Below are 17,543 nucleotides of genomic sequence, written 5' to 3' on the forward strand. Positions count from 1 at the left end.
TTAGATTTTTTTTTTTAAGAAATCCTAAATATAGCAAAAATAGCATTTTATTTAACTGAAAAACACAAAATGCAAAAAAATGCATGTCGATTTTAAAATCAACTATATGAAATAATACTCCTATTTTAATGAATGATATGCAGTAATAACATGTGCAAAATATTTTGCCACAAACTGACAGGCAATTAATTGCACAATAAAATTAAATAGTATAAATACAAAATAAATAATAAACACAAATATCCCTTTACGTGCAATTAACCATAATTAGTTTACCTATCTAAGTAGTGCTGTCTTAAAACTCAGAGTGCAAAACAATGAACAAAATTTTCTTAAGCATGGAAAAAGAGCTAAGACCTAGGTCATAAGGTAATGACCTATACATCCCTTATGTTCTCTTTTAAGAATAAGGGATGGCGTACTTTGGTTCTAGTGTATGGATGAGTCGCCGAAATCCCAAATTATCCACCACAGAAAATGGTCTCATATCGGCTGCAATGAAAACGCTGATGTCTCTCATTATTGCCGTGGCTCTTGCATTGGATGGTGGAAGTTTAGCGGCAAAGGCATTTGTTATGGTTGTTTGCCCTTACATGCGAACTGAATTGCTTTCCGTTTCTTCACAGACGCAGCTTTTAGTAACGAGCTGTGGTTGTTTTCTAAATGCTTTTGCATAGTGCTTGGGTTAGCAAAGACGTACGGTATTCATTTCTTACAGTGTTTGCAAATTGCCTTTGTCTTGGCTGTAATTTTTTCTCCGTTTCTTATTTCCACAAGGAATCCAAAGTGTTGCCACAACGATTTAAATGTTGCGGGCGCATCTTCTTGATAACATGTTGCCACGTTGTGTCCTCAGTTATTTCTTCTTAATTACTTTAATTTGCTTCTGAACCATCTTTTCTTTTATTTACTGTTACAAAGTTACCTAGCTTCTAACACAAGGCTGAATTCCAAATCTCTCTCCAAACCCTGATCAAGGATACTACATGGTTTCTGGAAACAATAGTATGGGGTAAGGTAGCTGTCAAAAAAGATGTGCATATACTAAAATATTTGTACATATTGGCCTTTGTGCATAAATGAATAAAATGTGGTTTTGTAAACTCTCATACAAGTCAATTTATACATAAAGAAGAAGATCTAAAAAAAAAAAAAACTTTGTTTTACAAACTACACATGCGTTCATATAGTGTTCGACAGCAAGATGGCAGACGAGGAAAGTGCACCTGAGACAAGAGTAAATAAGCTTGTATATCTCATGTTGTGTTGTAATAAAAAAATTTGACTTTACACGAGCAGTTTGTGAAATCTTCAGTCTTCTGATCAATCTTCTACTTGACAATAGAGTCAGGGTTATCAATTTATACCATATAATTTATATTATATATTATAAACACTTAGCTGTCAGGATTAATTTTTACTTTTTTAAAAGGTAAAGTGCAGGTTCATTTGTTTTAACAATTAACTTGATTAATTTGTTTTAACGCTCGACTCTGCCTGTACGCTCACTCAACTTTGTCCAGTGTTACAAAACTGCCACAAAACCAGCCAATTACAGACTTCCACAAACTACTTCTGATTGGTTGTTTCTCCCCCAATCACGTGGCACTACTACAGACCACTTAATGGAAGCGTTGTAAATAAAGGTTTATAAGTAAAGCGCCCGAGTTATCCGATTTGAATTTTAGTCGATGTAGTCTAACAATAAGCTATATGGTTAATTAGATACGTAAATAAAAACACACTGGGCAAACGAAACTGGTATATACTAATACTTTATTGAATAAAAAAATAAATACTATAATATTTGTTTATAATATTTATAAATAAAAACTTTATTTATATTACTTCCCTTATATGATTTCTTTTCATTTGTATATAATTATATGTAATTTAAATTTCTTATCATTTGCTTTGAGACAATGAGCATTTTAAAAGCACTATGCAAATTATAATATGCGTTATGCAGTCGATAAAACCAGCTGATAGAGAAGTAACAGCCAATCAGAAGTAGTGTGTGGAAGTCTGTGATTGGCTGGTTTTGTGGCAGTTTTGTACCACTGGACAAAGTTGAGCGAGCGTACAGGTAGAGTCGAGCGCGCACAGAAAATAAACGTCGCATGCGCATGCAGGCAGAGTCGAGCGCACACAGATTCGAGAAGTCGCGCGTGCGCGGAGAACATGTTGAGCGAGCAGGGGAGACATTGCATGCACAGAATCGAGCTGTTGAGCGCGCAGTAGAGACATTGCACGCGCATAGAGTGCATTGTCTACTCTCAAAATGTCAAACCACGCGCTTAGAATTGTGGCAGAAATATAACGCCATAATCTTACCCCATAGAACAGATTCTAAATTACACCCTACATAGCAAACTAGCTTTCCATTTAAAGTAGCATTCCAAGTGCTGTTTCAGTGTCCCTAGCTTTAAATGACCCGTCTGTGAACACCCCTTTGAGGAAAGGTTTTTCTATCCAATCAGGCTTTTCCCAACCATGAAATTATATATAAGAGCATAAATTGATGATGGCATCCTCAATATTTTGCAATATGAAGGCTAAAATACCACTAAGAGCTAAACAAGGCTTAGGGAACTGTGATTTCTGCTTTCTATTACACCCCTATTTAATACGATTTGCTTGTTTTTAATTTTAAGCTCGTGTTTAATAGATTTTTCTCTATATACAAATGTTTCATTTTATTGTTTTTTTTTATGCATCTTAGCTTTGCAGCTTTTCTTCAAATGTGTCCAAGATGATTGTATTGTACTGTATAAGAGTGAATTATAAAAATTTAATAATACAATACTTTTCTCAGCTAGTGTACCATGTCCCATACCTTTAAAGGTTTGTGAATAGCTTTGGCTCATATCCATCTGCCATTTCCTGTCTGTAACAGATGCATTGTTTCTAATCACCAGGCATCCAATTAGTATGAAGAGAGAAGGATTTCGTTTATTTGGCACTGCAGTGTTTGTGTGTGTGTAGGCGTGAGTGTTCAGTCAGACGGCTGCTCGCTTTACTCTGTCAGCACAGAGGAGGATGGTGCAAATTGCTCCATCACTCACTGAAGTTCACTTCTCTGTGCTAAAAACCTGTCACACAGTATTAAGTACCAATTAAGAGGCACACAATCGATGTTCACGCTGGCGTGTCCTTGATCAAACCTGTCTTTTTGGAAAACAAATTGATTCCTACATGCAAAAAAGGACAAGCATTGGCTTAACACCTAAACATTTTTTTTTATAATATAGCAGTTCTCCCAACTAAATCTTTGAATTACTGCTCTTTGAAGTCTGTATCAATAGCCCTAAACTTGCTGCTACACATCTGCATGTGTGCACAAACATAAGCTAATGTTTGCATTTAGCGACATGCACACGCTCACACGATTCTCAACATTTAATTTATGTAACGCCTCTCCCAAATGCATGCAAACCAGGAACTTAATGTGCAGCAAAAACTCAATAATAAAATGTAGTTGCAAGCAACGATGAGCGGGCCCAAGAACCTGTGCCATCGCCACCCAGGCGCACCAAAACACCTGTGTGCCTTTTGAACATGTTAAGACCTCCAAAAAGACAACGCCACCAGTGTGCCTTTCGAAAACGCTAAGACCTCTGAAAGGCCCCGGACGCTGATGTCACTGTATGAGCCATAAGTTCAAGGCCATAATTGGGCGTGTCTTTCTTGTGCTCCTGGGCGGTGATGGCACAGGTAATGTGTCGCTCATCGTTGCTTGCAGCGTCATAGCTAAAAACAGGGAGAAAAGTTCACTGAACATAAACAAGTTTATTGGAGTGAAGAGTCTGTCCACATATCATACTAGAAAATATTATTTGGAGGTCTACATTAATGATGCACATTTACAAATATAATGACCAGCTCATGGTTGTGTCAGGTGGTAGAGACTGAATCACAGTATATAATGTGATCACAAGCAGTACTTCACCTTTTCATATTCCACCAAGATCGTATCAGGTAAGCCAAACACAAATCTGTCTGAGATCAGACACGAAATAGAAAATATTTTTAATCTGGGGTATGGATTCTACTGCATTATGTAGCCTAATCCCAGCTTTCAGGCAGCTTAAAAATGTCCAGACCCATGCTATTCTCCTGGCCAAAAAAATAATCATCATGCGTGATTAATCCGTTGTCCAATTTGGGATTAAACACATGCTCTGTAATAAATCAACTTTATAACAAAACCCAACTATCTCAACTAGTTTAGACCCCTACGCATCCTCCATCCCAAATGATCCTTCAAGGGCAACATCACCCTGATTCTACAGAGATGTTTTTAATAAAGGAAAGAAAAATAACAAGAAAAACAACAGACAGTCAATCAATACAGCTTACCCAGTGTATCCTTGAGGTTCTTCACCAGTGAGCCCTTCTTCAGACTGTTTTTCCTCTCTACGTAGTTGGATGGGACGTAGCCAGTGCGGTTGGCTGCGTTGCGGACACGCCACCACGTTTTCGAATCGTCTAAAAGCCACAGACGCTCGTTCTTCCGGATGTCAAGTTCCTGCTCCTGCTGGGCCGAGTAGTCCCACTTGGCGATCACAATCACCTCCTCTGTCATCTTTCATGGAGTCACACTAGAGAAAGAAAAATAATGGTTAACTCCAATTAAGCTATTTGCATATACTACGCTAAGTACGTCTATTATGATCTCTAAATAAAAATGCGAGGAGCTAGAGAGTCCAAGAGCACCTGGGTCCCTGGCTCGGCTACTAAACCCAGAAAAGCCAGATGCCGCTTGCCATCGAGTGACCCGGCAGCCTGGGTAATTAACCATGGATGGACAGCGATACAAAATGAGGAGTCCGGCCAGCTTGAGTAAAAGCTTTTCTGGCTGAGGAAAGCTTCGTGATTTACACGTTTAGACAACACACACACACACCCCCCAACAAAACCAACATTTCTCTTATTAAAGTTCCATTTAAATACTGTGAATGATTTAATAGCTTAAAAAAGGTCAAACAGTGTGACTGCTTGTTCTGGAACCATGGCCAGAAAAGGAGAAACTGAAAGGTTGCAAGGGAGAGAACAAAACCAAATGCCTCTGACAAGAACTGGCTGATTGAGACAAGGCAATGAAGTGTGACAATTCACTTCCAGATTCACACTTCTACCTAATCACACTGACAGGAGCCACAGCCACACCAACGGCTGAGGCGTAGCAGGTCTAGCGGTCACTGCAGGGTCTCGTGGGAGAACGCTGTGCCATCCATCATAGCGTGCACAACTCACTGCCACTTCACAGCCAAGCTCGCCCTCCCCCATCGTTCCTCTGTGTCTGTCTCGTTCTCTTCCAGTTGGCCCAGAACAAAAGATAATCTGCCAGTCTCTGAACATCATGCCAATGGGAAAGCAGGCCTGCAGGATTATGAGCTTTTCAGTGACTATTGTCAAAGATTGTTAGCCACATTTTTATATCGATATTTTAACCAGGCACATGGGATACACATTCCTAAATGTTTTATTAATTTCATACCGCTACTAAACAGAAAAAAATTTAGTTTGCCATGTCAACGGGAGCCTGTGAGTTTGAGGCCCATACAATTCTACAGTCAGCAGAGGATGAAGAAGCAATGTTGGCCGTGCTCTCTGGATAGAAGGCATGGTATTAATCTCCCTCCTGTCAATCATCCGGAAACCCTAGACAATTATGTGCATCTGTGAGCTCATAGATTTGAAAGCAAGCAGAATGCGCCTTCCTCAGACTTCATCTCAGCATTTAGATGAAGATGATGATCGCTTTTCAACTGTTCTGTTAGTAGATAGAGCTGGAAGGTGGAATAGATGTGCAGGTGACACAGAAGAAAAAAAAAAAAAAAATATATATATATATATATATATATATATATATATAAAATAAAAAAAAAGAAGTAAATTAAACTAATATAGTATTGTACAGTAAACGTGGCACTAGAATTTTTTAAAATGGTATGATACCAGCATAAAAAAAAAAAAAGAAAAGCAGCAGAGCAGGAATTTCTTTCATTGCCAAATGTTGTAGTGGTGTTAATTTGTTAACATTATAACTGACATTGGTATTAGATTGTTTCTAAATGATGAAATGACTTTGATGTTGGAACAATATTGACTATGAGATAATATTAAACAAATGCCCTACCACAGTGTTGCGAAAGAAAATTCAAAACAATATTAATACCAAACCGATGGCTTGAGCAGGATTTAAACTCTGCTCACTGAGGTGATGCTGTCGGCATGCTGTGCAAACAATTCGTTAGAGTGAAGTAAGTTGGGAGCTACAGTAAGATGCATCTCACAGTCATATATCTAAAGTAAAATGAAATAAAGGTAACATTACATCACTCAGAGATGCGTGACATGAGATACACGCGCTGTGTCCGGGAAGGTGTTGTGTCCGTCCCAATCCCTGACTGGAATTCTGAACCCTATTAAAAACTTATGGGATCATTGATATGGCCAGGCACTGTGCTAATGGATGTTAATTTGAGGCTGTATTTGCAACGTTGTTTTGGGGTCATTTATTCAAATGTTATCTCAATGTCATTCTACCTTTCAAAAACAACCTATTGCCTCATAGGTGGACTTCACTGCAATGTCGTTACAGCTACATTGCCACAATCATCCACCCTTGGGCTGTTGCTGGGAAATTATTTTATTATGCAAATAGATATTCATTCAGGCTAATAGAGAATCGCTCTGTTTGAGCACAGTGCCGACATTGTGCTGGTGGAGCGTGTGATGTTACAAAATCACATTTCTACCGACTCTCATATATCAAACAAATAAACAAACTCAGTATCAAATGAATGATGTTCTATTAGTCACATTAAAAAAAGCAAAAGCTGTCATCATGTACTGGTTTCCAACCCTGGTCCTGGAGTACCCCCTGCTTTGCACCTTGTGGTGTTTTATCTTACCAACCAGCTCATCAACGTATGTGGTGGACAGGGGGTACTCCAGGACATGGGTTGGAAACCACTGCGGGAAATTAATTCGATCGGGCAAATTGTGTTCTTAAAGTGCCTATACTTCCCTTGAATCTCTCTGTAAAGTTTAATTTGCGCATGCATCACTCTGCCAATCTGTGTTCGACTGGCAAAAATTCCACTTTCTAGTTTAAGACTGTTGCTACACAGTAGAGTTAGTGACATCAACGGATATGGGAAAACAATATTTTTCAGAAATATAAATTCTGGTTATAAATATGAAATCTGACAATAATGATAATGAAAAGGAATAAAGGATGACGATTTTAAACAGGAGCACCTGTAACTGGAATGTTAGCCAGCTTGCCAACCTAATATGAAATGAGCGTGGCTTCTCCAGGATGTTTTTCTGTAGAATAGCATAAATAAACAAGGTTTATATCACATTAAACCTTGTCAGAAATACAATTCTTTTTATAGAATTGCTGCATAAAAGCTTAAAAGCACGTTTATACAGAATTTTGTCATGACGGCGATTTTATATATACAGTGAAATCTCGGATTACGAGTGTTCCGCAAGACGAGCAAATATTTTTAAAATAGATTTTAACTTGAAAAACGAGCAAGTCTTGGTTTGCAAGTGCTGAGTATCATGTATCACGCATGCGCTTCATGTTTTGACGCCGAGCGTCACGTGATCACAAATGGGCGAACGGTTTTTCTCTCTCTTATGCTGCAGAATTGTGAGTAATCGTCTCCCCTGCTGGGTCCTAGTGCTCGTGTCTTACTGGTATAATCAATAATCCTGACCATGTGCGTGTGTAAAACATACTTTATTTTGTGTTTGCAAGCACGTGTGTACTGTTTCCTATAACGTGTGTGCGCGTGGAAAATCTCATTGAAGGTTCTCCCTCAGCCTCTCCGTTTCAGCCAGCACTGTGCCGAGTGAGTGAGTGAGTGAGTGAGTGAGAGAGAGAGAGGCACCCCCTCTATGCTTTACACACACAAACACACTCTGCTCCTCACAGGAACACTGCTCTGTCGCAATTCTTTTCAAAGGTAAAGTGCAGGCTAATTTGTTTGTTTGTTTTACTTTACAGCAGTGATTCCATTAGTATGCGCTCACGCGAGTGTTAGCGATTTTCGTTGCTAATTTGTCCAACAAAACAGTTTATCCATTAATGTGTAATGTGAAATTCAAATAAGAAATGTTTACTGTGTAAGAAAGGTTTATTAGAAGGTTAAAAATTCATTTTCTCCCTAAGCCTCTTTTGTGTGTGTGCGCGTAATTTGACACCGTGCCGGTTCACACACTTTCTCTCTCTGGACTTGAGGGGCTTCACACACACACACACACACACACACACACGCACATAAACGGAAACACATCTTTATTTTTAAAAGGTAAAGTCCAGGTTAATTTGTTTTATTTTTACTAAATGTTGTGTGTTATGTATTTATTTTTTTGGGCTGTGGAACACATAATTTGAGTTTCCATTATTTCTTATTGGAAAATTTTATTTGGTTTACGAATGTTTTGGAATACGAGCCCGCTCTCTGAACAAATTATGCTCGTAATCCAAGGTTCCACTGTGTATGAGAACCGAAATTAACTGCTAACATATATATATATATATATATATATACACATACACACACAGTAAACATTTTGTGCTTAATAGCAGCAAAGACCGAGTTCTTGTGCAACTAGTAGTGCAAATAAATGACAATGTCCATGAGATGGTAAATGCAGTAAGTAAACATTTTGTGTTTCACCTGGTGAACTCGTGCCTATGGCCAGATCACAGCCATGACGATTTTCAGTACAACAACAAGACCAAGGGTGTGATTTTACTTTAATGGTTGTGTTGCCAACCATTTTTATTATTGATCTTTTCATCATGTTGAATCAGAAAGTGCAGTGAATCATTTCAGAGAGGGCAGAATAATTTTATCTGAGATGAGCATCTGAGCGATACAGACATCCTCCTGAGTGAAATCGCACTAAAAGTTTTCTGAAATGGTGTGCACTATTCACCACAAAAAAAAAAATATTTGCTGGAATATCAAGGAAATCGCTTTTCCTGTTTCTCAGTTTAAAATGCGCTTTTCAGCTCCATGTCTATTTGCAGTAATGGCCGCTCTCACACAAGTGATCTCTTGTTTGGGGCACTTTTGCAAAACCAGTATCTCACTCTGATTGCCATGCTTTCTAAATACAGCACATGAGAACACTACTGTGATGGCCCAGTTGTGGAAGGGAGGGAGGAAAGAAGGGAGCGAGGAAAGAAAATTCACTAAAACTACATTGCCATCGATTTCTATTGACTAATAAAAGATAAATTAAAAAATTACATAAATTGAGGACTAACTTGCACTTTGGGACATGAACAGCCACTCTGCTGCTGACACATTTCATACTACAGTACATACTCCATATTTCATACTGTTGCTGCCATAGCCATACACTATATTTTTACACTTCTATACTTTTATATATTTTTTTTACTTTTATACCTTAAAGGCTTGTGTAATTTATAAAATTTTATTTAAATGTGAATTTATTTTGTAACTCGTGCACATTTCCAGCCTACATTTTAATTTTTTATATATTTGGTGTGTGTGTGTGTGTGTGTGTGTGTGTATTTTAAATATTTATTTATATATTTATTTATTATTTTAACCTTAGTTAAATTGTATTATCTAGTGCAACACTTTTTTGTAGTTAATTCTCTGGATTTAAGGTCACGAACAAATGTACAACGCTGCATTAATTATTTTGTATATATGTACTGTATGAATGTATGCATGCATGTATTTATTTGGAATAAATGGAAGAAATGATTTCAAGTTTATTTTCAAGTTTCTTTTTGTTTTGATTGATTTTTTTAAAATAATGTATTACATTTGCAATATAGATGAACTGGTCATTTAGCCCGTGACCAGAGGCAGTTCGCTGGTTCAAATCACAAATAAAAAAAATGCAAATTGTAAATTTTTGTCAATTGAGTTTGCCAGGAATATATTCTACACCCAAAGTGAGCAAACAGATTAGAAAAACAACCAAGAGATAAAAGATATGGTTGCAGTTGAAGGGATTGATATCTCATACAGGGGAAGCTATTTACAAGCATATCTCACATTTCTGTACTTTACTTGAGCAGTTTAATTAAACGATACTTTTTACTTTTATACTGCTCAAAACTACAGCAGATGTCTTTACACCCACGTAAGTACATTTCTTCATGTCATTGCTTTACCTAAGAACATTCATGTTTGAAGCAGGAATTTCGCCACCTGCTGACTATTATGCAGAACTACATTACTTGCCTTTCCTTCGAACACGCCTAATAATCTAACAGGTGTTTGAAATCAGAAGCAAAGGTTTAAAAAAAAAAAAAAAAAAAAAAAAGAGACTAAAAGTGGCTCCATTTTCTTCTTGCTACTGTCTTTGCTATCATTCTGGAGACATGCTGTGCTGTGTCTTTTCTAAATCTTGCACAAAAGCCAAAAAAATTCAATTCGAAAAATATTTATACTCGCTACGTTCGCAACGAAACGGTTTGATTCTTCCAAAAATGCTTCATACGCCAAGGCGAAATTTATTTTTAGTTCTTAAGGTAAAAATCCCTAGAAGACCTTAAGCACTATTAGGCACATTTGATCACATTGTACTGCAAAAATGTTCCCTTGAGCATCAGTTCTGAATATTAAAAAAGCAATGTTGATTTGGGAGATCAGATTTGTTTGAGCTGCCAGAAAGTATATAGTGCCTCAAATACTCACTCTTTACAATTATGGTGAGCTGAAATGCATCTCACGCATGCACAAGACATTGAACCTTGAGTTAGATGGGCTACAAAAGCACAAGACCACAAGGGGGTTCTATTGGAACCATCTCTGGCCTTTGTTCTTTCAAGGCAGATGTTTCGGTTTAGTCCACAGCCACCCATAAATCACCCTTGCAGCTGGAAAACAGGATCAGGTCGAGGACACAAGAGAGCAATTTTGTTTCCGCAAACAAGAATCCCACGGTAATCTGGCAACTTGTGCTATGAGTTGTTAAGCAAAGATTAAATCCTCTTAAAGGCACACAAAAGAATATGTCCTCTCAAAGTTAGCATTTTTCATCATCTTCACTATGTGCTTTATTCAGCAGCTCATTCGAAAGGATGCAGGGAGAACTGTGCTGTGAGCTGGTTCGTCTCCAGAACAGGCAGAAGAAGGGGGAATTTAAGCATCTGTCACATATATACAGTATATATATATATATAAAATATTATACCCAAAACTCACTAATCCTCCTCATTCTTGTGAAAATTCTTTCAGTCTCTGATGTAAAAGAGTGAATATGCAGAATGTAGGAATGACCAACTTATTTTATTTTGATGTCACCGTGATATTGCAAGCCAGCGAATTGCTCTAAAGGTAATAAATCAAATTTTTTTTACATTGTAAACCGACAGCTGAAGAGATTATAAAAATCTGATTTGGTTACATATCTTTTGCGATTCTTTTTCGGTTCTAATTTATGTATCATGACAGTGACAAGTATTGTATTTTTTTTATTTTATTGTTATTTTTTAATTTATGTAAAATTGTAAAATGTTCCTGTTCCTCAGTCATCCGCTAAACTATTCATGCATTGGTAGACAATACAGCATCGTGTGCGTTAGGAGCCAATTATTTGCTAGTTTTGTTTTAAAACTGTAGTAAAATCTTAAATAAAAATTATATGATTAAATACCAAATTGGGATATTTATAAAATTGTGATGCTAACAGAATTGCAATTCAAATTGAATCGACATCTAGGCATTGCGATAACGTATTGGGTTCCCTTGTAATTCCCATCCAGACAGCTGTACTACAATGTAACGCCACGAGAGGCAGATCTCCAAGAAAAAGCACTGCGCTTTTCAGTACAGGCAGATGCGCAGGCGGCTAGGCCGTGGAGTTCTGAACAGGCGGATCCGCGCTCACTCTAGGCAATCAGCAGAGGCGCACCATACCTGGCAGCATGTCTATTTAAGCCCCCACAAACCGGCAGGCGACGTGCAATCATTAGGTAGCCTCATGTAGAGTTTATGCACTCCAGTACTAAGAACAAAGCCGACCTCAAGAGAGAGCAGCATGCGGCGGAATAAGTCTGCACTCAACGAAAGCAAAAGATAAATAAGAAAGAGAACTGAAAGGAAATAGGAAAATAAGTGAAAAAGTATCAAACCCTTTAAAGGGATAACCTCGTCCTAAGTTTATTTCAGTTTTTAAAGCTCCACCATGGTTTAAGGAGACAGATAAGCTTTGTGTTGAATTTTGTTTGCAGTTCATTTCAGTTAATTAAGTTTCCCAATTAATAAATCCACGTTACAGTATTCCCGAACGGGAAGGTCTTCCTAAATGTGCATAAAGTGCAAGGCTCTTACATTCATTATTACATCGTGACGTAGCTGTCGAACCCGCGCCATGTAATACTACAAGTGTGGGCTCTTTCTCCATGTTTCCTTAAAAAAAAAATGACCAGGGTATTGATGTTATTAGTTTGAGAGGTGTAATTTTTAGTTGCCCTAGTGCACAGGTATTTAGATATTACGTGCCACATCATCGTTTAGTCGTGAATTGGATCAGGACTGCATAACCGCTGCTCTTGCTTAAGGACTGAGTATTGTATCAGAAGAGATGGTAACGTCCAAGAGGCGTTATAAAAATCACAAGTTTAAATCAAGTTTAGAAGTACTTTATAATTGCGCGAATATGAGAGAGCGAGAGAGAGAGAGAGAGGGAGAGAGAGAGCCTGGTCTCAATATTATTGGTGTCAGTTTTCAGTACTGTCAGCCAGATTGAGCCATGTGACTCGAGCCCCTTGTGACCCAGTTGCTGGGAAAGGCTTAACCCGGAGGGGAAGACAAGGAGAGGGCAAGAACGAGGGAGTGAGAAAGCAAAAGAGGGAGAGAAAGAGAGGAAGAGAGGGTGAGCAAAAGAGAACAAGACAGATAGGAACATGTGGAGCAGAGATGGACATGACAAAAGGAATTTAGAGACATGAACCATCTGATCCTGACAGAGTGACCTTGGAAGAAGGGAGAGCAAAGGAACGAGTGTCTATTTGGTTAAACTCTAAATTAATTTTACACCCGTCACCCTGTAGATACAGCAGGCCACTCTAAGTTTGCTTACTTATTACAAATCAGAACATATAGATGTCAGGCAGTTTTTGAAACTAGTGCTGCTACAGCGTTTTTTCTGCAATTGTGACTGGCTTTCTCTTGAGCAAGCCAGATGAGAACATCTGTTAGATGAAGCAGTTAGTGTGCCTGAATGGAATTTAAACAATCAACTTTTTAGGAGAGATTGAGATATAGACTGGGCCAGTGCAAAACGCTGAGCATCATTTTCTCAAACTCACTCTTTGTGGACTTGGATTTGTACATTGGGTTGTTGCGCTGGAAGATTACATCTTTCATCTTGCTTTCTTGCTGTCTAACAGAGGCTTATTATTAGATAGAGATTTAACACATTTATTTCTCGTTTGACCTTTTTTGCTGTACCAGCGTTAGCCCACACACAGTGTACTCGGCTGGGCCTGGGAGGACGATGCCATCTGTCCGGAAGAACAATGCCATCCCCACTAGTAGTCAGTAGCGGTCAGTTCCCTCTCGTGATCATACTACTGTACCTGGTTATTCTGCTACGACGAGAGCGGTGTACTGAGAGGCAGGAAATTCAATGGATGCTAGCTTCCGTAAGAAGGGCGTAGTGACGGTCGCACATGAGATACACAGTTTTGCACAGGGAACAGGCTCTTCATAAAAAAACTAAACAAAAAAAAAACCTTAACTCCTAAAACGGAAGCAGGACGGATCTGGTCAGTGGTCAATGACCGATTTAAAATAAATAAATACATAAATAAAGAAAGAAAGAAAGAAGGAAAGAAAAAACTACTTGTGGTAAAGTCCTGCCGTTGTGTCTACAGTACAGGTCAAGCTTTAGACATTGCACTCTGGATTTGGATTTTTGATGTCATGTATAACCAAAGTTATCTTTAATTTTACTGCTCCTGGAATATGCAAATGATGTCACATAAATCCCAAAAATCCCCCAAAAGCGAATCACCATTTAAAAAATTTGTGCACCCTTCCTATTTCTGCAATTATTAAGAGAATAACTACCTAATTACCAGCCAGGTGTTACTAATGAAATGCATGAGATTAGCTGATCATCAAGAACTGCGAGTATCTAATAAAAAAAAAAAAAAATATATATATATATATATATATATATATATATATATAAAAAGACTTAATTTGCCAGTTTGGCGTTTTGAAGCACTCGGATGTGTGTCCAAAAGAAACTCAGTAGAGAAGTGACTGTTGCCGCTGATTGAGGTAGGAAGGGCTATAACGCCATCTACGAACAATTTGAAATTTACATTCGGCAGTGTGACATCTGACTTAGAATCAAACCAATTCCACCTTACAGACCATGCATGGACATTCGTCTTCATGTTTTGAGTCAGTTTTATAGCATGTTGAGCCTTGCAAACTTATTTGCACTCATCGATTTCTTTTCCCGCTTTGTCTACAGAGATAAATTGCCAACTAGTGGAATGAAACAGAAACAGAAATTATGGTGCAGCTTGACAGGACAGAACAAAAGCAAAAACGTCATTCTGATAATAATCATGAGCGTTATACATTGTTTAGCCCTACCTTGCTAAAGCCAAGAGCTTGGTGGATGAAATGGTTTCAAACCTCAGAGGAAATTTAAAGAAATGCAGCAAACAACCTCAAATCCATTACTGATTGAAGTTACTCCAGTTACTCCAAGCAAGATCTGCTTCTTGTTCATGCACATACTGTAACTACAGCACAGTCAACATACTGCATGACATGATGAGAGGAAGAAGGAAAAAAGGATACACACACACCCACATGTGTACGCACACACCCACGCACACATACACCAACTGTCCTGCTGTACCTGAACCTTCCTAAATGGAATGCACAGCAGGCTGACACTTGTCTGCAAATATCAGCCTCTTTCTACACAATGCTGTAAGAATTTTAAGAATCATAAATAAACACATCCACCATGACCACAAAAAAATATACATGTCTTTGAGCAATGTTTAAGCTTGCCTGCATGTTTGCTAGGAACCTTCTTGCAAAATGGTGCAGAAATAGCTACTGGGTAATATAGGAAATAATTCTTCATCTGTAGAAACATTTTTCAATTGTATTTTATACTGTTTTTAGTAAAAATAAATAAATGAATAAATCCGCCAATGCCATCTGTAAACTCTAAACAAATGGCACAAAAATTCTAACATTCTGCTCAGTGTGTGCGCACGTGTGTGGGAATTGTGCTTGGATTTTGTGGCATGACCAAGTGCAATTCAAGGTTATGCCTTGACAGTATACTAGTGTTTACAACTGTGCCAAAAAAACACTACCATTTACATACATGCAACTCGAATAGGATGAGGGGTACTACAGGGAAAATAACGCAGCAATTTAGATAAAGTGCTTATTACACAATCGTGTATGCTGAGAATAGCAGGTGTTAATACTGTTGCTTTGAACCTTCAGGTGATTAGGGTTCGAATCTCGTGCTTGGGTCTGTTTGCAAGGGGTTTGCAAGTTCCACCCTATGCTTGGTGGGTTTCCTTTGGGTTTCTCCTTATAATCCAACGGCGTGTGTTGTGGGCGGACAGATTCTTACAGGTTCTGTAGTATTAAAAAATAAGGCTGCCAATATTAATTAATAGATGACTGAGGAAACATCACCAGGTGTGCTTAATGGCAAGTTTCATTATGAAAAGCTTCCAAAAGAGCCCCGCTGTCGGTGAGTTCCCACACCTCATACTAACCAGCTCGAGAGATTTTAATTTGTTAAAATGTTAATGTTTGTGATATTATAAAAAGAAATCATTAAAAAAAAATTATGATTGAACACAGAATATGCCTGTAATCAACTAGATTAAAAATTTTAAATCGATTGACGGCACTAATTAAAAACTACAAAACATATTTAACGAATGTTTCAATGCTGTGTAATTTGTGTTCTTGATTGTTTAAACATCATGTCTCATGAAAAAGAAATCATCTTTTCCCCTGCCAATCCTCCAGTAGCTGGTGGTTTTGCAAAAATAAACCATACAAAAGAAGAAGCAGCAGCGATACTTTTGCAAAATGTGAGTACAGTGGACTCTCGGCAGGCAAATTTAATCCGTTTTGGAGGTGAGTGCTTAAGTCAAGTCTAAATTTTGTATTGCAAAATGTATTTTCCCATAGGAAATCATTTAAATGTAGATAATCTGTTCCAGCTACCCAAAAATGCCATCCCAACAGGGTATAGATAAATGTAGTGACATCCCATTAAATTTATTTATATGTTTATTGTCCTCATTATCCTATATTAAATAATTTGAAACAAAGATTCCTACCCTTTTAGAATATCGAGGACGGTATTCGGAAGAATATTTAGTAACTGATATTTTCAGCTCTAAAAAGCTCAGGACTAGCCTTAGGATATACTGTAGATATGTATCAGATTAATACGACTCCTCTCAATCTTCTCACTGCTTTCCCTCTCTTTCTTTACTATACCCCTGAGACTAAACATTCTCCTCTGTGTTTAGCTCAGCCGGCCATCCTAAACTTTCTCTCACAAATCCCAAAAGCCCTAGCTGCACTGTCACACTGCTCTGATGCTACGTTTCCCAGAAGCTAGAACCGCAGGGGCGACCGTCTTTGCAGCAGCAGGACGAAACATTAATCGTGCTGTTTTAAGGCAAAATTCACAGAGCACACCTGACAGAGCGAGCAAGCCTGAGAAAGATGACTGAACACAGCAGAGACACAGATGGCGATAGCTCAAGTAATCTTTCTAAACAAGCAAAAGGCGGAAGGCACAAAGTAAAGCCCAATGCTTTGAGGTCGGTATCTGAGCTGTCGCAGCTGTCCGAAGAATCCGACCCGATTTGCCTTTAGCAAAAAAATTCTCTGTTCCTTTTTGTTCACTAGAGATATAAATAACTCCAAGTCAGTTATTTGGCACACACAGGTTTAACTGCCTCCATTTGGTGATCATCTTCAATATGGAAGCATTTTCAAAACGGCAGTCATAGATACGGGAATTTTGAAGAGAACATCCTCCCTTATGCTGATATTACCATCATGCATAACAGTTATTTTAAATAATATGAAAATGTTGACAAGTCAATAAATAAGATGAGCAGATGAATGAACAGAACCAACAGTTTGGACCAACCTCAAGCTATTTACTTGTGAGAGTGATTCAAGATCGCTTCAATCCAATTAAAAAGGATTCAAACTAAAGACCAGATTTTCTTGTGTATCAAGTGCATTACTAAGAAGCTGAGGTAAGATCATTTCAGTTGTTTCAGGTTCCATTATAATCTACGATGGGAGTTCAAGTCAAACCAGGTCTTGTGATGAAGTTTCCTTGTGAATGGAAGCATAAAACTGATTGACATTTACAAGAGATTTGAAGCACAGTGGAGTGATGAGTCTTATTAGCCGCAGTCAAATATTTGAATAGTGCAAACGTTTTTAAATAAGGACGTAGATCCATGATTGACACTGCAGTCATTT

At 38.1% G+C, this 17,543-nt stretch overlaps 1 protein-coding gene across 3 annotated transcripts in view; it reads right to left on the reverse strand.

The window, feature by feature from the left end:
- nck2b (NCK adaptor protein 2b) overlaps window positions 1-17,543 on the reverse strand; it is a 54,814-nt gene that overhangs the window by 11,936 nt on the left and 25,335 nt on the right. The window contains exons 1-2 of one of the 3 annotated variants that reach the window (XM_053498407.1): window positions 14,637-14,752; window positions 4,360-4,601 (exon numbers count right to left, since the gene is read on the reverse strand). In XM_053498407.1, the coding sequence (XP_053354382.1) occupies window positions 4,360-4,585 (226 nt within the window). In that variant the 5' untranslated portion in view covers window positions 4,586-4,601; window positions 14,637-14,752. Of the gene's footprint in view, window positions 1-4,359; window positions 4,602-4,716; window positions 5,011-14,636; window positions 14,753-17,543 lie in introns of those variants that run through there. The other 2 variants (XM_053498406.1, XM_053498405.1) reach the window with 2 other exon arrangements.

Source organism: Clarias gariepinus, chromosome 6 (genome assembly GCF_024256425.1).
Source record: "Clarias gariepinus isolate MV-2021 ecotype Netherlands chromosome 6, CGAR_prim_01v2, whole genome shotgun sequence".
In the NCBI taxonomy this organism is placed as follows: Eukaryota; Metazoa; Chordata; class Actinopteri; order Siluriformes; family Clariidae; genus Clarias; species Clarias gariepinus.